This window comes from Orbicella franksi, chromosome 7, assembly GCF_964199315.1.
Source record: "Orbicella franksi chromosome 7, jaOrbFran1.1, whole genome shotgun sequence".
Classification (NCBI taxonomy): Eukaryota; Metazoa; Cnidaria; class Anthozoa; order Scleractinia; family Merulinidae; genus Orbicella; species Orbicella franksi.
Genome location: NC_138151.1, coordinates 28,215,894 through 28,239,424, shown reverse-complemented (window position 1 = coordinate 28,239,424; position 23,531 = coordinate 28,215,894). Strand labels below are relative to the sequence as shown.

The 23,531-nt window shown below is 39.0% G+C and overlaps 1 protein-coding gene across 2 annotated transcripts; it reads right to left on the bottom strand.

Annotated features, from left to right (window-relative positions):
- Positions 1-6,642: 6,642 nt before the first annotated feature.
- On the bottom strand, positions 6,643-23,132 carry LOC145493532 (protein maelstrom homolog). 2 transcript variants are annotated; one of them, XM_081473034.1, is made up of 12 exons: positions 22,668-23,132; positions 15,366-15,482; positions 15,156-15,240; positions 13,744-13,890; positions 13,329-13,370; positions 12,096-12,226; positions 11,956-12,010; positions 11,349-11,508; positions 10,477-10,539; positions 10,128-10,351; positions 9,454-9,753; positions 6,643-8,974 (listed from the first exon to the last, which is right to left on the bottom strand). In XM_081473034.1, the coding sequence occupies exons 1-12, from the start codon at positions 22,809-22,811 to the stop codon at positions 8,748-8,750; spliced, it is 1,695 nt and encodes a 564-aa protein (XP_081329160.1). In that variant the 5' UTR covers positions 22,812-23,132; the 3' UTR covers positions 6,643-8,747. The 2 variants fall into 2 exon arrangements, with proteins under 2 accessions (XP_081329160.1, XP_081329162.1); XM_081473036.1 differs by having other exon boundaries at positions 11,349-11,437; positions 11,957-12,010.
- Between the last annotated feature and the right edge of the window lie 399 nt (positions 23,133-23,531).

Below are 23,531 nucleotides of genomic sequence, written 5' to 3'. Positions count from 1 at the left end.
TACACCTTGAGCCAGGCAAAAAGACAGCCATAATGATTACTATCAAGTAACATGCTTAACTTACTGCTTGGTAGTAAATACTAATTACTGATTAATTGTAAATATTCCCCGGTTTAAAGAAGTAATGTACCATATAACTAAGATAAAGAACCCGATTATAAATCACAACAGCAGATCATATATATATGTTTTCAATCTGTAATTAATCTAAGAATCAAGTATCTGGGAGTTTATGTGGCCCTCAGCTTTTGTTGTAAAGTAAACTTGTGCGTTCACCGGTAAAAATGCAAATAAAATCTGGAGTTTAGGTTGATCTGATTTCACTAAAGTTCGCTGGTAATTGAACTTCTGGTTTTACCCCTGGCGACAAAATTGTTCCCTGACAAATGCTGATGATTGAGTTTGTTTAGGACAACGGAGTCATTCATGATCAATCTTTGCGAAACTTAGAAACAGGCTAGATTACACAATCCACGACTGCCGCTTTCAGTTCTTCGAATGCGTACGTGTTTCATTGTATATAATCTTGGGACTGAACTGCTCGTTATGAATGATAGTTAGCTCACAAATTATTGGATATTGAATTAAAATCTTCTCAACAATTAAACAACTGTGGAAATGACAAAGATTTTTCCCGTGTCTGTTGCTTCTTGGCGCTACCGAAGTTTGCTCAGCTCGTCTCTCAGTGCTCACGTTTCGTTCTTTTATTTCACTTATCCTGCTTACCTGAAACGTTAAAGCTTCTCTTGTGGCCACAATCAGTCTCTTCTACTTATAACTGGGCATGTGGCAATGAACAGGAGATTCCTACATAGAGCGAACATCTACTTAGTAACTTAAATTAGAATCCCACTGTCGATGTGTCTGGTCTAACGGTGAATCAGTCTAGTCACGCGAACTGAATTATTCTCAGTAGCAAATGTTCTTTTCCTGACCTGAAGTTCCTTCTAGAATCAGTATATGCCCATTTTCTCCACCGATAAAATAGAAAACCGCTTCTTCAGCAGACAGGGTGTTGTCTGAACAGATTAAAGTCTGCAATGATCACGAGATCAGAAGCACTCAAGCAAAAAAGAAGGTTTAATTTTACAAATAGTCACGCCACCCCAAACTACCGACCTTGATTGGTCAACCTTGATTGGAAATCCATGCGGCGGGTTAGGAATTGGATCAATTTGCTGACACCCTCCAAGTTAAATCAAATTTTAGAACTTAGAAATCCTCATACAATGGTTACGTGGAAACACAAGGAAAGACAAAAAATATGTTCTCGGCAATAAAGCATCTCTCGTGCCTCTCTAGAACATGTTCACGTAATGCCTACTACCTTTAGTCCACACTAGCAACTGCAGATTAAAAACTTCTCTTGAATTGTTTTTAGTTGTAGAAATGTTGGCAGAGTTCTTACCTTGCCAAGAAGTTTCGTAGTCGTGCAGCTGTTTTTATTCTGTTGAAAATGACACAGTGTCAGTCAGTCACCAAGGAGTTTACAATTCTAGAAATAAACAAGTTGGCTCCAAACTCAAGTAACATATAAAACATTTGCTCTTGGTCAAAATTGAAAATGTTGCTGCGAACAAAGCAGTAATAAGAGATCAAAAATAAGAAATTCATGCTTTTTCGCATTGGCTTTATCGCTCTAAAGTGTCAGGAGAATATTTAATTCCTTACATGCAAATTGTATCTGTTAACATTTTAATCAAGCTTCTTAACTTTCACTAAGGCGAAAGCAGTCGTTCAGTGTTTACGAGTCAACATTGATGTGCTAGAAACCATTATGAATTTCATCTTACTAGTAAATAAAACAGCGAGATTACAAGACTTAAAACTGAAACGCAAATTGTCCAAATACAAATCAACTCTAAAAATTCAAAAGATTCAACAGATTACAGTTGTTTTGCAAACAGGCATGGTAACTCTTTTGAATATAAAAAAAGTCACACTGTACAGAATAAAAAAAATAAGCAGAATTGTTTCATTGGCCAGTTAGCAAACATACACTGTAGTAAATTAACAGATTGACGTCTACAACAAATTGAGAAAAGCAAGCAAGCAAAAGCTTTCCACCTTTGTGTTTTTATTGATCCATGCATATACAGACAAACACTGCTAAAAACACAGACCGGAATGCACATATCAGATTTTTTTCATAATTTTCTTACCTTGCAGAGAAGGTCTATGGTCGTGCCGTTTCTTTTTAACTCACTTGAAAACGAGCCAGTATCAGTCAGTCACCAAGGAGTTTGTACAACTTTAGAAAGAAACAGGTTGGCTCGAATCTCACGTAACATTTACTGATTACATTTTCTCTTACTCAAAATTGAAAGTATTGATGCTAACAAAGCAGCAACGGGATCAAACGTTTAAACGTATTAGTTAACCCATAAGAGAGATTTGCTTTTTCGCGCTGGGTTTATCGCAGTTGCGTCAAGAGAAACCTTTACAACTTGAGTCAGGCAAAAAGACATCAATACTGATTACTATCAAGTAACATGCTTAACTTAATGCTTGCTAGTAAATACTGATTACTGATGAATAGTAAAAACTCTCCGGTTTAAGGAAGTAATGTACCATATAACTAAGATAAAGAACCCGATTATAAATCACAACAGCAGATCATATATATATGTCTTCAATCTGTAATTAATCTAAGAATCAAGTATCTGGGAGTTTATGTGGCCCTCAGCTTTTGTTGTAAAGTAAACTTGTGCGTTCACCGGAAAAAATGCAAATAAAATCACGAGTTTAGGTTGATCTGATTTCGCTTAAGTTCGCTGGTAATTGAACTACTGGTTTTACCCCTGGCGACGAAATTGTTCCCTGACAAACGCTGATGATTGAGTTTGTTTAGGACAACTGAGTCATTCATGATCAATCTTTGCGAAACGTAGAAACAGGCTAGATTTCACATTCCACGACTTCCTTTTTAATGAAGTTCTTCGAATGCGAACGTGTCTCGTTGTATATAAACTTGGGACTGAACTGCTCGTTATGAATGATAATTAACTCAAAAATTATTGGATACTAAATTAAAATCTTCTCAATAATTAAATAACTGTGGAAATGACTACGGTTTTTCCCGTGTCTGTTGCTTGGTGCGCTACCGAATTTTGCTCGTCCCTCAAATGTGCTCACGTTTCATTATTTTATTTCACTCATCCTGCTTACCTGAAAAGTTAAAGCTTCTCTTGTGGCCACAATCAGTCTCTTCCACGTACAACTGTGGCCATGAACAGGAGATTCCTACATAGAATGAAAATCTACTTAGTAAATTAAATTAGAATCCCACTGTCGTTGTGTCTGACCTAACGGTGAATCCGTCTAGTCACTCCAACTGAATTATTCTCAGAAGCAAATGTTATTTTCCTGACCTGAAGTCCCTTCTAGAATCAGTTCATTTTATCCACCGATAAAATAGAAAACCGTTCCTTCAGCAGACAGGGTGTTGTCTGAACAGATCAAAGTCTGCAATGATCACGAGATCAGAAGCACTCAAGCAAAAAAGAAGGTTTAATTTTACAAATTGTCACGCCACCCCAAACTACCGACCTTGATCGGACGACCTTGATTGGAAATGCATGCGGCGGGTTAGGAATTGGATCAATTTGCTGACACCCTCCAAGTTAAATCAAATTTTAGAAGTTAGAAATCCTCATACAATGGTTACGTGGAAACACAAGGAAAGACAAAAAATACGTCCTCGGCAGGAAGACATCGCTCGTGTCTCTCCAACACAGGTGTACGTAATGCCTACTACCTTTAGTCCACACTAGCAACAGATTAAAAACTTCCCTTGAATTGTTTTTAGTTGTAGAAATGTTGGCAGAGTTCTTACCTTTCAAAGAAGTTTCGTAGTCGTGCAGCTGTTTTTATTCTGTTGAAAATAACACAGTGTCAGTCAGTCACCAAGGAGTTTACAATTGTAGAAATAAATAAGTTGGCTCTAAACTCAAGTAACATATAAAACATTTGCTCTTGGTCAAAATTGAAAATGTTGCTGCGAACAAAGCAGCAATAAGAGATCAAAAATAAGAAAGATATGCTTTTTCTCAGTGGCTTTATCGCTCTAATGTGTCAGGAGAATGTTTAATTCCTTACATGCAAATTGTATCTGCTAACATTTCAATCAAGCTTCTTAACTTTCACCAAGGAGAAAGCAGTCGTTCAGTGTTTACCAGTCAACACTGTAGTGCTAGAAACCATTATGAATTTCATCTTTCTAGTAACTAAAACAGCGAGATTACAAAACTTAAAACTGAAACGCAAATGGTCCAAATGCAAATCAACTCTAAAAAATTCAAAAGATTCTCCATCAACAGACTGCAGTTGTGTTGCAAACAGGCATGGTAACTCTTTTGAATATAAAAAAAGTCACACTGTACAGAATAAAAAAATAAGCAGGATTGTTTCATTGGCCAGGTAACAAACATACACTGTAGTAAATTACAAATTGACGAAAACAACAAATTGAGAAAAGCAAGCAAGCAAAAGCTTTCCACCTTTGTGTTTTTATTGAGCCATGCATATACAGACAAGCACAGCCAAAAACACAGACCGGAATGCACATATCAGATTTTTTTCATAATTTTCTTACCTTGGGGAGAAGTTCTATGGTCCTGCAGTTTCTTTTTAACTCACTTGCAAACGAGCCAGGGTCAGTCAGTCACCAAGGAGTTTATACAACTGTAGAAAGAAAATGGTTGTCTCGAATCTGACGTAACATTTACTGATTACATTATTGAAAGTATTGATGCTAAAAAAGCAGCAACGAGATCGAAAATTTAAGCGTATAAGTTAACCCAAAAGAAAGATTTGCTTTTTCGCGCTGGGTTTATGGCAGTTGCATCAAGAGAAACCTTTACAACTTGAGTCAGGCAAAAAGACATCAATACTGATTACTATCAAGTAACATGCTTAACTTACTGCTTGCTAGTAAATACTGATTACTGATGAATAGTTAAAACTCTCCGGTTTAAGGAAGTACATGTAATGTACAATAAACTAAGATAAAGAACCCGATTATAAATCACAACAACAGATCATATATGTCTTCAATCTGTAATTAATCTAGGAATCAAGTATCTGCAAGTTTATGTGGCCCTCAGCTTTTTTTGTTAAGTAAACTTATCCGTTCACCGGTAAAAATGCAAATAAAATCACGAGCTTAGGTTGACCTGATTTCGCTAAAGTTCGCTGGTAATTGAACTACTGGTTCTACCCCTGGCGACGAAATTGTTCCCTGACAAACGCTGATGATTGAGTTTGTTTAGGACAACTGAGTCATTCATGATCAATCTTTGAGAAACGTAGAAACGGCTAGATTTCACATTCCACGACTTCCTTTTTAATTAAGTTCTTCGAATGTCAACGTGTCTCGTTGTATATAAACTTGGGACTAAACTGCTCGTTATGAATGATAGTCAGCTCAAAAATTATCGGATATTAAATTAAAATCTTCTCAATAATCCAATAACTGAGAAAATGACTAAGGTTTTTCCCGTGTCTGTCGCTTGTTAGCGCTACCGACTGTACCGAATTTTGCTCGTCTCTCAAATGTGCTCACCTTTCATTATTTTATTTCACTCATCCTGCTTACCTGAAAAGTTAAAGCTTCTCTTGTGGCCAGAATAAGTCTCTTCTACGTATAACTATGGCCATGAACAGGAGATTCCTACATGGAACGAAAATCTACTTGGTAACTTAATTAGAATCCCACTGTCGTTGTGTCTGGCCTAACGGTGAATCCGTCCAGTAACTCGAACTGAATTACTAGTTTTCTCAGTAGGAAATGTTCTTTTCCTGACCGAAGTTTCGTTATAAACTTTCCTACTATACACTAACTTTCTAGAATCAGTTCATGTCCATTTTATCCACAGATAAAATAGAAAACCGTTCCTTCAGCAGATAGGGTGTTCTCTGAACAGATTAAAGTCTGCAATTATCACGAGATCAGAGGCACTCAAGCGGAATCGAAGGTTTCATTTTGCAAAATGTCACGCCACCCCAAGATTTGTCAACCCTCAAAAATGTCTAAATCCCTGTGTCGGGTAAAGGAGTGTGAATCAATTTGCTGACACCGTCCAAGTTAAATCAAATTTTAGAACTTAGAAGTCTTCATAGAATGCGTTTTTGCGTGGTAACACAAGGAAAAAGAAACAATAACAGTCCTTGGCAACGAAGCCTCGCACGCGCCACTCACGCACGCCTCTCTCGCACGCGCCTTTCCAACACGCGTGTACGTAATTGCCTGCTACCTCAAGTCCATATCAGCAGTAGATTGAAAACTGTTACTAACTTCCCTTGAATTGTTTTTGTATTAATCTTGGCAGAGTTCTTGCCAGGACTCTATTTAACACCACGTTATGGTTTTGTTTTGCTTGCCCTGCTAGGTTTTCTTTTTTCTTTCTAAGTTTTCTTCCTTCTGTGATTTCTTTTTTGCCCAAAATAAGGGGGCAGGGGGGGGGGGGGGCCCGGGCCCCTTCCTTAGTTCCGCCACTGAACTATATTTTGGCAATGAAAACAGTAATTCTCGAGATTACAGTTGTAACAATTTTGAGCAACATTTCAGAACACAACTTGTTGTAATTATAAATTAATCAGGAGTCCGGGAACCAGCCAATACTCGTACCCAGACCCTAAGGCTAGAACAATATAATAACCTTTAATAATCTATTTACCAAAGTTGAAATTAAATGTAACACTAAAGTAAGGCATTGACTAGTGTAGGCTGCACAACAACGCTTACATTGGTTTCAACAATTTCTTAAATTTCGTAAATAATTGTCATCAATCATTTTTGATCTAACAATAACATAGTCAATGGCTAAATAACAGAACATACCATACGTATTCTGTTACGCCCTCAGCAGGCATAGTCCTTTTAAAGATTTAAAAGACGTTTTCCCAAACTTAAAAAATATCTTATTTTGTCTAGCAATTTCCCAGAAGCAAAACTTCGGTTTCTGTCTTTGTGATAAAAATCGTAGCATGTTTGTGGCCGCTCCCTTGAATGTCTACCGGTAGAACAATGATAGACGGCTACTAGTTTATTATATTTGGCTGATTGAAACTATGACTGTGGCTCTGGGTTCTCTCAACACCTTGCCTTGATTTAAAAATAGTCTGAACATGATCTTAATTGTATCAATAACAACATTCTTGATTGTGATTGGTTCTCCATGCACCCATTTGTCAGGTAATCAACACGTGATCATGTGGATGTCCAATTACAAGTATCCAGTTACAACTTGTAATAACTAGATACTTCTAATTGGATACCTTGGCCATTTGCACAATAATGGCTTCCTTCTTAATATTTCCTAGTGTTTGTAACTTACGGAAAGCGCTGCTCACTCTTTCACTCAAAAGAAGTTCTCTTAAGATTATTTGTTATTGATGTGACTAATAAGTAACTGGACCTGTTGTCATACAATTCAGGGAGCAGTTGTGCTCTTAATCTTAAATCAGCTTCACACTGTACTATTGTCCAATTTTGAAACTGCTCTCCTGTTTACCCCTGAATTGTACTCAACTCGGTCCAATTACTTTTACTTGTCATGGCAAAAAGATAAACAAATAGAGGTTTTATTCCCTAATGTCCACCAAAAATGAAAAACAGTAGTATAAGTGGTGGACTTGTAACACTTTAGACATTTCAGCAATAACTCTGTTCTTGTTGGTTAAATAATTTGTCTTTTGGTTTGCTATGTTGGGGATGGGCCAAGTTTACTCTACTAAAATTCCAACTTAGCTCCAAGACTTAGCACTGAGAATAATGCAAAAGAAATCACATTGACACAGAGGAATGAAAGCAGAATTGGTTTTGTTTGACTAAGTGCGACCTAAGAGCTAAGTTAGAATTCTGCCATAGTGGAAGGAGGAACCTCACAGAGAAGGAGAGGTATGCAAACAACTAGAAGTTCTAAACAGCTTGTTTACGAGTCGGAATAGAGAGTAGACATTAAAATGAGTAATGTTTATCAGAGCTGTTATGGTAGATAAAACTTAGTAACTGCAAACTGGTAATAAAGTAAGGCTTATCAACTAATAAATATATTAATTAAATCTATAAATCATTTTACAGTTTGTGTAACAGAACATTGTATGATACAAACGGAAACATCTCTAAATATTACAGCATCAATAATTACTATTAATCAAGGAGAGCTGTGGTTTTAGGGATATGAAATAATACTTATTTTAAAATACATTTGTCTTCTTTACTAGTGGCATAGTCACTGTAACAATGTTATTGACACAACTTAAAAAACAATATTGCTCAGAGACGGTGAACACAATAAAATGCCAACATAAGTAAAATAAATATGTCGTTGTGCCAACTTGAAGGGAAGTCTACAGCTGACCCTTCAAGCCTTGTTGTCAACATAAAAATTCACCTAATTTCTAAGGACAATTCAGAGATGAAAATTAGAAGTGATCCATTCATCTAGGCAATTATGTCTCTGAATGCTTTAAAGCAAGCACCTTTTTTGGCATTTAAGATCACTCAGCCAGACGATGGGCACTGTAAATATTACGTTCCAGTCCCATCTTTGAGATTTTGGTCACACAAGTAAATAAAGGCATTTCTCTTTGTTGAACAATTCCTAAGTCTTCTTCTTGGAGTGTATTCTTGGCCAAGAGGAGAAATGAGTTTAGAGCTTAAAAGATTAACCACATGATGATTCTACAGCATATCAATGTTAGCTATTCAGATTAAGGGAATTCATCTGTGATGCTATGCCACTTCACCCTTGCCAGGTGGCCTGCTGTTGCCAAGCAGATGGAGGCATTGGGGCATTTCCTGGGGCTGGCGGATTCATCGCCCCAGCATAAACCTTTGGTCTGGTGGCAGGGGCTCTTAGTGCCCCTCGTCCAGCAGAGTGGGATTTAGAATCTGCTCTGGCCCATGCTGGAATATTGCCTGTAGAAGCTGATGGCTGCTCAGAAGCAGCAATACTGCTCCAAGATGTATCTAAGGTTTAAAAAGCACACAAGGTTAAAGCATTAGGATTTCACCTACTGCTGGCAATGATGACAGTATTGATAACTACAATTAAATAATAGGCAGTTTACATTATGTTATGTTCATTTGCATTATTTGTTTTATCAGTTGGTTTCAATGGCCCTGAAAAGCCCCATTAGGGGAGTGGTCAATTAAGATATCTATTTCATTTATCTATGGTGAAAAATGAAAAAACCTAAGTGTACACTTTCAGTGCATGACCAAGCCCTTTTAAAAGTCGTAGGGTGCTTAACACCTATTAGTCAATGAGAATGCAGTAGATAGGGTTGGTTTTAAGGAACACTTTTAACCTTTTATAAATGACGGTACTTTAAAAACATAAGCGTTTACTTTAAACTCATTCTTGTTGACCCAGTATTTATTTGGGGCCTGGTATTTAATTAACTGAAGCAAAAACTGATATGGCAAAATAGTCTTTCACAACTCACCTGGAAAAACAGAACCTGTCCCACCTGCGGACATACCAGGAAGGTTTGGTCGCCGAAGAGGTTGACTGAGCTGACCGCCTCGCCCTCTACCCCGTCCTCTCCCCACTCCAAAGCCTGACACAGGTTGTGGAGGTTGAGATGATCGTTGAGACACCTGCCAGGCTGCAGCCTGTGGTGGTGCTTGTGCTTGTGCTCTGCTGGTATATTCAGTGTTGTCATCTTGTGCACTGTACAGACTCTGTTGATCATAGGTGGGTCCCGAGCGAGTATAGGCACCTGGATTGCTACTGGAAATGGGACCTTCAAGGAAAAGAAACACACTATCACCACTTATTTTATAAACAAATCTCTACAGAAAATCATCTTAAATTTCTGTGCAAAATTGATTAATGTGGTCTTGAACTTGAGAGCTTTGGATATAATACTTTTAGTTTTTGACAAGCTTTCAGCTAGAGCTACTGTTTCTGGTTGTGGTTGTGGTTGTAGTTGTTGTTTTTGTTCTTGTTGTTTCACATGCTTTCAGCTACTGCTGCTGGTGACCCTTCTTTATGTGACCAATTCTCAGAAGAAGCTAAGAGTTTGTGAAAAGAAAAAGTTTTTTCTTTTTAACTCAAACACATCAAGACATACATGACTTGGACAGAAGACATTTGCTATAAATATAGGTACTGCACCTTGATTACTAGCCCCTTGATTGTAGTAACGATAATCTCTTGAGGCAAAAGGTCCATTATCCGGTATGGGCCTTCTCATCCCAGGCTGAGTTTCTTCCTGCAAAGACCGGCTACTCTCTACTGGCTTGATTACAGTGCAGAATATTCCATCTGGTCTCTCAGGAAGATGGTTTGGAGTCAAGGGGATCCCGTAAACTGAGCATAGGAAATCTGACATACAGTAGCTGGAAAAAAATTTTAATAACTAAAGGGAAATAACTGAATCTGAGTCAAACATTTTGCTGATCAAGCTAATTCTTAAACTGACATTAAAATGTAGGAAGTGATGACAAAAGCAGTAATTTCTTACCAGTAGCGGAGGACTGTTCCCAGAGCACAAAATTTTACCTCTTCTTTTTCATGCCAGTCACACCTGAAAATGTTTCAGAACATCAAACAATTTTTTTCTTAAGTTCCCTCATGCATTCATATATTGACCAGAAAAATGGTTTTCAACTACTGGTAATGGTGATAGGCCACTCTGGATGAGGTTATTAACCAAATTTATTATGAAACCTAACATCCACCGTGACAAAAAAATCAATGACCTTAATTAATGCCACTTTTTGCAGATTTGTAACAGCTCTCACAAGCTTGCAATTCTATTTGTCATCGTACCAGCTGTTATCGTTTTAAGGAAGGGACATTGTTTCTGTTGTTTGTTCTATTGGTCTCTCAAAGGGTATCAAGCCATTCACGTGCGACCTTGCAAGAGCTACTGGCTGACCAATTTTTCTGTGCCTGCATCTAAAACAGCAGGGGGTGGGGGAAAGGGGGGGGGGAGTCAGGTCTGAGTGCGACAAAGGAGGATCAGAGGTGGTCCAAGCACAGATTGGGTATGTCTGACATCAAGGTGTTTGATCATGGATACAAGTATTTTTGCAGGGTAGTGGTAAGGAGCCAGCTGCTGAAAACCACCATCCACTTTAAGATCTACTCTACTGTGTGACTCATCTAATTCTTTAGAAAAAGATGGCCCTATCAGATGCCTACTATGTACAGCAAATAAAGCTCCCTACTGCAGAACTCCATGAAAACTCTATTTAGGGAGGTGTTGAATATAACCTTGGACACCTAGACCACATTTTTCTGAGTTGAAGTAACCTCTTGGATGTCTGTCTACAATTTAATCAAAAAGTTGTAAAAACCCTAATGAGGAAAGATCAATATGTCAAAACATACCTTGAGTTAGGTTCATAGTCAAATATGGTACTGGAGAGAAGCTCTGTGGCCTTTGATTTTGAAATTCCTAAGGTACTTCCAGAAGCAGCCGTAAAATGAGCATGTAAATCACACACTAGTCCCTCTAGTTCATACACCTTCTTCAGTTTATTTGGCATTTCTAAATAACAAAAAAATGGCAGCACTTTCTCAATTCATAGATTAACTCTTTAAGTCTTTCCTAAGGCAAATGTCTTTTCTCCTGATATTTCACTCCCCTTTGAAGTTGTACAGGGCTGGAAAGCCAGCTAAGCTTTTTTATGACCATGGTTAATTCTTTCTCCATTGTGTCCCTGTCCCTATAATACTGTTCGAGTTGATCTGTACTGTTAAGAGTGCATTTTAAAATGGCAATTTCATACACCGGTAAAGTGAAACCTTGAACAGCCAAGGGACTGGCAAACTACCCCTAACAGGGTTTTGTTATATTGGGGTTCTTTTCCATATGTTAACTACTATTGGGGCAAAGAATATCGTTCATTATATGGAAGACTTTGTTATATAGAGATTCATTATATCAAGGTTCCGATGTATTACTCAAACCTTTTAGTCTTTCTAGTTCTCTAACCTGCATTTCGAGCCAACCACTGCAGACAGTACTCAGTTTGTTTTGTTTCTGAAATCTGAGAAGCAACAGACAAGAAGTTAATTAGTTTTTAATCTTGCAAATAATGATAATATCAAAATTCTTGGTCCTACAATACAAACCCTGGAATACACAGGAGGGAAAATGGCAGTCTGTTCTGGATTGACAAAGCGCAAGAGGTCTAGCCAGATCTTGCGATATGTGTCATCTTTCTTAGCCAAACCCTCTACCGGTATCTTATGAGTTCTCTCACCTAGAAATTAAAAAAAAAAATGTTACGTATTATCCATAGCAGTTATTATCGGAATTCAAGATATGAAAGGTGGATACATGTTCAATCTTCTTGGATGAAGGAGTGGCTGAAAGTCAATAGGCCAAATCATGCTTTTCGGCACCATCTTGACAGGTAGGCAAAGTGGTCAGAAATTACAGTGTTTGTATGGGAATCTGAAGGCAAATAACTTTTTTCAAAAATTGAATTTTACACAATTTGTGAATCACAGCGTTAAAATACTAAGTAGAAGATTGTATTCACCAAGTTTGAATGATGTAGCTTAGCTAGAAGACACTCAGTTAATTTTCTAATTTGCCATACATTTGCCTGTAAATTTGGCTACATTTGTATGTGAATTTGCTTAAAAGTAAAACACAGTACAACACTGAACATGGAAGTCTATTTAAATATTATTGCCCTAAGCAATAATGACGCCAAGGGGTTTTGTTAATTAAAATAAATCGTATACCAAGGACAAGGACTTTCCTGTAGCAGGGCTGTGTCAGAGGAGCAAATTTCTGCCTTGCTCTGAGGAGTGGCTGAAGACCAGTTATCTCATTTGAATCTACATGTATAACCAGTAACACCCATGAGGGGTGTCACTAGTCTGCGCTTACTGTTAAAGCTGCACAATAAGGGGACAAAACACAGAGCAAGGTAGGTCCTCGTAGCCATGTTACAGGGCTTGAAAAAAGTGCTGTCCAGTTATCCGGGACAAGTAGGTTTTCCTACCAGGCAAGTAACTTTTCATTCTCACTTGCCGAATGGGCAAGCAAGTTGTCTAACTAAATGAAAAAAGAGTAAACTAATACTTGCCTAGGGCAAGTTGGAATTCAAGTTTTTTTTCAAGCCCTGTGTAATACTCATTATACCTGAGCACTGAAATGGAACGGCTGACGAAAAAGTTATTGAGAGCCTCGGTAAGTTTACAACTGCTGAGCTACTCTATAAAAGATTTTAATTATTCCCTCAGGACCTTAGAGAGAAGTCCAAGATTCAAGTTGAGACACCATAAGAAATTAAGATGCAAAAAAGTCTCACAGAGATCAACAATTTGCAGCAGTTTTTAAACAATACTCACTTGTACTCATGGCTGTATATCGAAGGCCTACCTTAATGTCACCTAAAAAAAAAAAAAACAGAAAAGCACCATTATACCAATATTTTAGTTTTGTACTCTAAAAGTGGACCTTCACAAACTTTCTGGAAAAAAACCTCAGGGCCAGCTGTTTTCAGATTTAGTCACCAGCAAAAGTATTTCAGTGAAAAGCGTGAAAAGTTAGTCGCCAGTTAAAAAAAAAGTTGGTCACACTGGCGACTCCAGCAGTTGCAACATTGAGCTTTGCTTCAAATTATAACTTGATATTATTTTCACTTACACTGGTCCCTATTTGAGAAATTCATGTTCACAAAAATTGCAGAACTGTAAGTTCTAATAGTAGAGTGTAGTACACCTGCTACACACATAATTAGTTTGTTGTTACATTTGGACAAACCTGGTTTGATAAAGTAATGCATCTTTCTTAAGATTCCCCCATTGAGAGAATACTCCATGGCACCAATTTCACAAGGGAGGAATCCTTCATCTGGAAGATTGTAACATGACATGAAGCCAACCATGTAGAATCTTTCATCACATACAGCTAAAAAATGTAAAAAATATCTAAATTCACACAACTGTTATTTAAGGGAAAAAGAACACATTTTCAGTGTGGGTTATCTTAAGATTCTGACTAACTAAGTTACATGTAGTAAGGTTCGACAGGAAATATTTTGTTAGGTACTTGGGACCACACCTATGGGCAAAACTTCCAAGAAAGTAAGAGAATCACCGTCCTTTACTGTCTTTTGAAGAAACATTCTTACAATGGGTCTAACATTATTAGAGTTAAGCGGATGTCGATCATGACTTGAATGCAACAACTAGCAGTATATACATATCAAACACACGGTTTTCGTTTTAATTTTATAGAATAATTGTTAGCATTCATTTGTTTCATATTTTAATTTTTTTTTATAATGGTGTGTGTTGAAGTATTTTTGTTATTAGAATCTTTATTAACTATCTACTGTAGTAGCTAGTGTAAGGTTTTAGTAAATATTTTTAATAATTTCTAGTTCATGTTGTGTCTCCAATTAGCACCTATCATGTTAGATTAGAGCTTTTGGCATGTAAAGAAAGTTTCTCACTAATATTTACTTGCTTGAAAGAATATGACTAGTGTAGGTTATCCACACACAATTAGACAATTTTATGTCTCTCATCACTAATCAAACCAAAAAATAGATCTTGTGCAAAAACAAAACCTGTTTTTTAACATCACCAATTCAATTTGAATTCAATGTGAATTCAAACTACTTTTGAAAGTGAAGAATGATCATCGCAGTTAATTTTCCAATTTAAGCAATTGGAAAGAAGAAGCCTGAAAAAATCAGGGCTTCAACGGGATTCGAACCCGTGACCTCCGCGATACCGGTGCGATGCTCTACCAACTGAGCTATGAAGCCACACATTGGGAGCGAGGTCAATTAATTGAGTTCATATCTTCCCGTGAGGAGTGAAATGATGTGAGGTTTATATGAAATAATTCATATATGAACTGCGGTAGTAGATGAAAGTGAAGAATGATCATCGCAGTTAATTTTCCAATTTTAGCAATTGGAAAGAAGAAGCCTGAAAAAATCAGGTAATGCTCTAGAGCATCGCACCGGTATTGCGGAGGTCACGGGTTCGAATCCCTTTGAAGCCCTGATTTTTTCAGGCTTCTTCTTTCCAATTGCTTAAATTGGAAAATTAACTGCGATGATCATTCTTCACTTTCATCTACTACCGCAGTTCATATATGAATTATCTCATATAAACTTCACATCAAACTACATTTATTTACTAAATAGCTTGGGTTCAAACCTCGCCCAGGCAGCCATCCCCTCTTCACCTCCTCTCTCTCCTCCTTTCGTCGTTTCTCATTCAAGCTGACGGTATCCACACGTTTCTGTAAATTACAAGTCATATACAGAATAGCTGTTGGTATCCTTTCTGATTGGCCAGAGTGAACACTGTGGTTTTGGCTTTACAACACTCAATTAAAAGCCCTTCTCTTGCAAAGAGAAAACTTACTGAAATGTACTCTCCAGTGCAGTCCATCCTATCATTCCGAGCAGGTCTATATCTCTTGTTTGCTTTATCCTGACGGGCCATTTCTTGATAAACTTCTTTTTCATGTTCAGGTAGTTCCTGAAACATGAAGGATAATAACTGGTACATTAACACATATCATTAACTAGTACTTTAAAGGTACAGTGAAAACCTACTCTCTGGACACCCACTTACATGTATTAGGGACAATTTTCTATGTTCTGACAAAAACTGATATACTTCTACGAACTCAAAGGAAAGAAGAACTGAGGGTGCAAATATTTAAAAAATTCCTTAAATGACCATGAAGGGTTAACTGTGACTGGACCAGCAGGACAACGGTTGGGTATTGCCGCTTTGGAAGGGAGAATGATTATTATAGTAATTTAGAAAACAGCCCTAAGAAAATATGCGCATCGATTAGTTAAAAATTGTGTTTCTATAACTCAATAGAAACACAGACCTAGTACGAGCTGTTGACGCAATGATGGTGTGAGCAAAGAGAATTTACATTTTGATGATCAAAGCAAACAAGCTGCTTTCCTTTTTTTGACGTGGTGTTTGGGAGAACTCGAAAAAGCTGTGGAAACACTTGCCTACAGCTTGTGTTTCCACAGCATTCCACGTTCTCCCAAACTTCCACTCGTGTTTCTATAACTCCATAGAAACATGGTATGTGTTTTCTATTTCTTAAATATTACATAGTATGCCTTCACTCGTAAGATGTTAAGTTGAACACAGAAAGAGATATTCTATATCTACACATTCAAGTTACCATGTATTACTTTGTTTATTACATAGACATACTGATAATGACATTTTTGACAATTTTCCGAAGATTTCTGACCACTTTCCGAAGATTTCTGGAGATTCTTTAAAAACCATCCAAGGGCCACATGAACGCTTCTGAACATTCTCCGAAAATTTCCAAAGATAATTGATGAAGATTCCCGAAGATAACCAAAGGATGCTGAAGAATTTCAAGAAGACCCAAAGATGTTTCAATCATACATCAACAAATTTAAGTACATTTTAAACCCACTTTCAGTGTTATGTGCAAAGGTGACGTCTTTCGACATGCCATCATTTGACATGCTATGTAACCTGCCTATGTCGAAAATGTCAGCATAAGTGACTTCCTTAAGGTCCAACTTGAATTTCAGTGATGAAAGATGGATTTATTTGACATCTAACTTAAGTTAGGAGTATCAAAAGTTATTACGGGAGAAATAAATCAACTGTTTTGAATGTTTACACCTTCCAAATATCAAAAGTGGCGACCGTCCAATTCTACAGAAAGTCATTGATGAGAACTGATCGACTACACTAAAATATTTTGAATTGTCCCATAAATCAGGAAATTCGCAAAGTCTGCAATCTTCTTCAACCATTTGGGGTCAGTAATTATCATTTGTAATTTCTTCTACCAATAACTGGAAATATTGCCAGTTTCACAGTGAAATGGTCTTTCAGCCGTTTATATAGCATGATAAAAGATGGCATGTCGAAAGATGTCACCTATGCATGTAACACTGAAAGTGGGTGTAAGGTTCAAACATGATATCAGTGAAGTCATCAATATCTTCAGAGGTGAGGCCTCATTAGTGAGGATATGGAAAATACGCCACCCAAGTCCCGGATGTGGTTTTGTTTGAATTTTACGTGTGGTGTATTTTCCAGGAAAACACTCAAGTTTATATAATAAAAGGGGTTAATCAACTTGACCTTTGAAATACACAATTTATTGACATAACAATATATTACAATGTCACTATTGAGGGTCCCCTATACTTTTTTCGTGACACGTGAATGGGCGTTTTTTCTTTACGTGAAGCGTGAATGAGGATTTTTTTTCCCTGTGATTCGTGAATCTATATTTTTCCATCCTCAGGAAACTGGTTTTCGATTTTTTCGTGATCCGTGAAAAATGCATTTACTTTCGCGTGATTTGTGAACCATCGACTTTTGTGGGAATAATTTTTCACATTTTTTGAGATTTTAGCGTCATAAAAGCTTGTAAACTACACCAAACTGGATGTAAAAAGCGTGACGGCCTGCCTTTCTCGACATCTCTCGACACGTGTGAGGATGGAGGACTGAGAACTAATCACAGCAACAATGAACCAGGAGGGCCTAGAATCTAGTCTGTCATGCTGTGTCACACACGCAGGGTATCACGCCATTTCGATCGAGAAAAGGCAGAAAATGGAGGGTTCTGCAGAAAAGGTGAGTTAATCTGTCAGTATCCACACTCTATCCAGCCTTAACTGATGTCTGCTCAACCATCACTTCGATGTCATAACCAAAATATGTCAACAAAGTGTTAATAAGTCTTTTGGATTCTTTCTTTTGTATTCACGAAGGTAGCATTTGCATATTTTATTCATATTGTCATCTTTGTCGAGGAAAAGGTTGTTGTTATTCATCGTGGTAGATGCAATAATAAAGTGTATTATCGTTTGTCTCACGATGTGGTCACTTGAGATGTAGATCGCGACGTTTCGACTGCTTACTGCTAGTCTTCTTCAGGCGATAAGGTCGACTGATTGCACAGTATCATTTATATCACAAAGGTTGGCTGTGATTGGCGCATTTCGATCCTCCTATTGTTCCATTGTTCCGGCGAGTAGCTGTTCCCTCAGTGGTCCGCTGTTGTACCGTTCTCCTGTTGTTGTGTTTCTTGATCGTGGGTATCCATGCTTCAGGAATTTCAATTCCACTATCCCTGTTGATGTTGTTAGGGTGAAGTCTTATGTGAATAGCTTCCTTGACCCTACGTGTGTACCAGTGAGGATCTCGATCAATAAACTTGACCTCATTCCAGATAGGATAGTGGCCGGTCTCGTGGGTGTGTTCAGAAACGGCGGAGGTCTGGGTACGGGCGAGTCGTATATCCCTGTCGTGTTCTTTGATCCTCTCCTGCATAGATCTCCCTGTTTCCCCGATGTAGACTTTGCCGCACTCACAGGGAATCCTGTAGACAACACCATCTTGTTTAACCGGGTTGACGGTGTCCTTTGGTCGCACTAAGTGTGACCGAAGTGTAGTGTCGGACTTAAAGACGGTGCGAATGCCTTGTTGTTCTAGGCAGCGGCGGAGAGACTCCGAAACTCCTTGGACATAAGGTAAAACGGCGGTGGATTTAAATTCCGCGACAGGCTCTCTTCTTGGGGTTGTTCGTGCCTTTGTGATCTTCTGTACAAAAGAGAAGGGATATCCGTTAGAAACAAGTACAGATGACAGATGTTTCTTCTCTCCAGCGATTACTGATGGTTTGGTGACGAGACGCTTAGCCCGGTCGTACAAACACTTCACAATACCGCGCTTTACTGACTGAGGGTGGTGTGAATCATACGCTAGGTACTGATCAGTATGTGTTGGTTTCCTGTAGACATTGGTGGTAAGGCGGCCATCAGGTTCTCTGTAAACTGACGTGTCGAGAAAGGCGACCTTGTTGTTGTTCTTGATCTCCATGTTGAAACGGATTGATGGCTGTTGACTGTTCAGGTGGTGCAGGAAGATGTCAACTCTATCCCGATCCAGGATGGTGAAAGTATCATCTACGTAGCGTTTCCAGATCTTAGGCTTGCAAGGTGCGGACTCTATTGCTTGTTCTTCAAATATCTCCATGTAGAGATTAGCAATGACCGCGGGTACAGGGCTCCCCATGGCTGTGCTGTCTCGTTGTTCGTAAATCGATCCGTTGTACTGGAAGTACGTAGACCTTAATACGACATTCAAGAGGTCCGCGATTTGAACTGGTGTAAGTGTCGTGCAGTCAGCCAGGCCCGCGATCTACATCTCAAGTGACCACATCGTGAGACAAACGATAATACACTTTATTATTGCATCTACCATGATGAATAACAACAACCTTTTCCTTGACATTGACCAGAAATATGGGCGCACAGCCCTAAGGTTGATTCGTCGACATGAGCGTTGCTCATGCAAGCTCGCACGCTATACCAACCATCTCACCTTTCTCACAAGGTGTATTAAGAACCACATTGTTCCAAGAGATCTGCAAGTTCGGCCGCCAGTTCCCACTAGAGGCGCACGCAGAGTCGCTGAACTAGCATCCATGAGATTCCTGAGGGAAAGAATCAGACTGACGCAGAGAGCCAAGGCAGATACGAAGAAAGAAGCCGAATCAACAGCACAGAGCATAACATCTGCTCTTTCTGCGGATGACGCTGCAGAGGTACCAGCTGCTCAACAAAGATCCGACAGATCGCTTGACCCGGAAGCTATCTGAGAAGCTGCTAACCCTGAAACGGAGTGGACACATATCAGAGGCGGTTTATAATAAGATCAGACCCCGACACAAACAACCACCTAGGATCTATGGTCTGCCGAAGATCCACAAGGCCGACACACCGCTTAGGCCAATTGTGTCGTGTGTCAACACCTTTGCATATGACCTGTCTGCTTTCTTGGCTAACGTATTATCTCCTCTTGCAGGTAACTCGAACTTCACAGTGAAGAACTCAACTGACTTCGCATCCACCATCGCCACTGAAGACATTCGCACCGTCTTTAAGTCCGACACTACACTTCGGTCACACTTAGTGCGACCAAAGGACACCGTCAACCCGGTTAAACAAGATGGTGTTGTCTACAGGATTCCCTGTGAGTGCGGCAAAGTCTACATCGGGGAAACAGGGAGATCTATGCAGGAGAGGATCAAAGAACACGACAGGGATATACGACTCGCCCGTACCCAGACCTCCGCCGTTTCTGAACACACCCACGAGACCGGCCACTATCCTATCTGGAATGAGGTCAAGTTTATTGATCGAGATCCTCACTGGTACACACGTAGGGTCAAGGAAGCTATTCACATAAGACTTCACCCTAACAACATCAACAGGGATAGTGGAATTGAAATTCCTGAAGCATGGATACCCACGATCAAGAAACACAACAACAGGAGAACGGTACAACAGCGGACCACTGAGGGAACAGCTACTCGCCGGAGCAATGGAACAATAGGAGGATCGAAATGCTCCAATCACAGCCAACCTTTGTGATATAAATGATACCATGCAATCAGTCGACCTTATCGCCTGAAGAAGACTAGCAGTAAGCAGTCGAAACGTCGCGATCTACATCTCAAGTGACCACATCGTGAGACAAACGATAATACACTTTATTATTGTCATCTTTATTGCTTGGTGACCTCGTGAATGACCTAGCTGCAGTCTGCATTGTCAACCTTTATAGTTAAATGACCATAAGGTTTCCATAGTTTAATTTTACAGTTACATTACAATCAAAACAACGTTTTGTTGCTGTAAAAAATGTCTGCCCTAGTCTTGGCATCGATAAAACATGTGTCCGTGACTTTTTATCTGAGAGCCCGCTTAAGGTGGCTCCCTATAGTTTTATGATCGCACGCGTGCTGAGGATGAAAGCTCAAGTAATCTGCATGCTTGAAGGAAAACGTCACTGTTTTTAGATATTTTATTACGTCAACATGAGCACGACAAGCAAACCTGACAGTGAATTTTCTCGTGTTTCCTTTAGTGAAATTCCGTAAAACTTGGCAGATTGGTAGTAAATGTTTTACTTTAGTTGGAGCTTGTTTTTCAGGGAAATCTATAAGACCAGATTTCTCGCAGCGGTAAAAGACATGAATTTGCAAAAATCGAAAAACCTGCCTTTACAAACCCTACTTTTTACGTCTTTAAAATTTGTATCCCGCAGGAAGTGATATGCTGTGAAAATTTGGGAAGATTTCACCAAAGGAAATTCAAGAGAATCACAAGTAAAGCCATAAAAAAGTAAAAAAACATATTTGTTTGGCCATTTATAATTCAAGGCTAAAACCAATAATTTCAACAGAGATAATATTAAAACACTATTTAATCATTGCTTATTACATGTAATTAGTTTGAGAGGACTAGGTGTAAAAACGAATGCAAAAACGGCATTCAAAACATAACACTTGCGTGCGCAACACCATAAATGATTACCCTATGAAGCCACCTTAAATATGGCTCAATACAGACACCCCGATAATATGGACACTTTGGCATGTCCCCTTGGTGTCCGTATTAACGGGGTTCCACTGTACATGCATAATACCCAATCCACAAAAGATCTAGACATGCTGACGACGAGAGAGTCTGAAATTATCAAAATATGGCCATGTGCAGCTATATCTACTGTGGTACATTTCAGTATTGCCAGATACATTTTTGTAATGATTGTATTTGTATGTTTTGCAAAACGTGAATAGAATTTGCATTTTTACATGAAACATGATTTAGCCTTTGCATTTTCGCGTGAAATGTGATTGCTTACTTTTTTCTGTGAACGTGAAGCTGTTTTTCGAATTTTTCGTGATGCGTGAGAAGGCCAATTACTTTTGCATTAAACTGTTTTCAGAAGAGGTATAGGGGACCCTCACTATTGTTCCACGGTTCATTCAACTTAGCCTGCGAACGCAGACGTATTTCCGGTTGTTGCTTGTCGCCGCCGAAAATATCATCTGCTAACCTGAGCCAGGAAACGATTTCTGTGACGTAACGACTTTTGTTTTCTCTTTGGCCAATCAGATTCCACGTGCTCCTCGCAGTGAATACCTCACGCAGCAGTTCTGGGGCTATTTGAGCAAAACTGTGATTGGCTTAGAATTCCGACCTCACAGAAATCGTTTCCTGGCTCGGGTTCGCAGACGCTATTTTTCGGCGGAGACAAGCGACAGCCTGAAATACGTCTGCATTCGCATTCTGTTTATCAAGCTGTTTAATTCAATGTACAAAGTCTTCGTCGACCCTAATTTTGTACCTTTAACTTAAACGTGACTTCATTTTTTTTATGACCATATATAAAAAAAATGGCGGTCACAACAAAAAGATAAAAATGCAAACGCTTAAATGTTTTGAACAATTTTGCAAAACCTTCCGATCAAATACAAGCTTACATAAAAGCACTCCACTGAGTTTTTTGATTGAGAGAGCCATTGAAGAAACATAATACCGCCAAACGTAAAAAGATGTTTTGAACTGTCTCCGAACCTTGCAACCGAGAAGGCGAAATCCCTTTCAATGAGGAACGATAATTGCTCAAAAAGTGCGCATTAACATTCAGACTTCGATCAGTTAAAGGTTACTTTATTTACTTATTTCCAGAAAATAAGTTTTACCACGTCACTGCCCTTTACAATATTACAGAAGGACTCAATCCTCTTTCAAACACAAATTCAACTCGCTTATTTTAGCTCCTGTACATGTAGAACTAAAGAGTTCAATATGGATTAATTAATTCGCACTGTCCTACCTTCCAACGAGGACCCGCTATTTCCGCCAATGACTGCATTCCATTTTCTAAAACCACTCCTTGTCTTTCTAGCTGAGGTCTTAGAGATATCATAAAAAAGTAAAAAGGATTCCTCGCTTGATTGTTTTTCTTCTTGTTAGGCATTTTGTCCTTGCAGTTGTACAGTCACTGACTCAGACAAGAAGGAACCGGACCGAAACGACCTCGGCTCGTTCCAGGACCGCAGCTGAGTATGCTGAAAAACGCTTGGAAACGAGGCCCAGCCGATGGCGGGAAAAAGAAAAACCTTTGAGAAATCAGGAATGAGGACAATTTCTTTTTTAACGAAATCTGAAGACATTTTGGGATATTAACGTCATCATTATTGGGATGCAGGGCTACAAATAATTTACTGAAAGCCCCATGCACAGGGACAGGGGCTACCTAGACCAGCATCAAAATTTCCAAACCTAAATCTCCCCCCCCCCCCCCTGGAGGGGCAGACTCCCATATAAAAAGGACAGGGGTGCTCGTTGGAAATTTTGAAAAGAACGCCTAAGAGGTGCCAAGATCCTGTTTAGTGGGCACGGCTTGAATTTTTTTCTCCCCTAAGAGATACTAATTCTAAAACGACACATCTCCTGTCATATTTTTTTTGGCTGGGAGCATGCTCCTGTTTCGGCTCAATACCACAAAATCTCCCAGCGTGGACCTTTTGAGGCTAAACACCCTAAGAGGTACCAAAACTGCTTCTCAAACCCCTAAAACATACGGCGAGTAGCACCCCCATCCTATCTATGTGAGAGTCCCCCCAACAGGGCTTCCCCCCACTACATGTTTGGCCTCCTTATTTACTGTTCGTCCAACCTTCCCTCCAACTCTAAA

Excerpts from the sequence above, each read along its gene's own strand:
- LOC145493532 (XM_081473034.1), bottom strand. The coding sequence starts at position 22,811 with ATGCCTAACAAGAAGAAAAACAATCAAGCGAGGAATCCTTTTTACTTT. Across the intron at positions 15,483-22,667 it reads TAGCGGGTCCTCGTTGGAAG|GAACTACCTGAACATGAAAA; the intron begins GTAGGACAGTGC and ends TTCATGTTTCAG. Across the intron at positions 12,227-13,328 it reads ATATACAGCCATGAGTACAA|GTGAGAGAACTCATAAGATA; the intron begins GTGAGTATTGTT and ends TTTAATTTCTAG.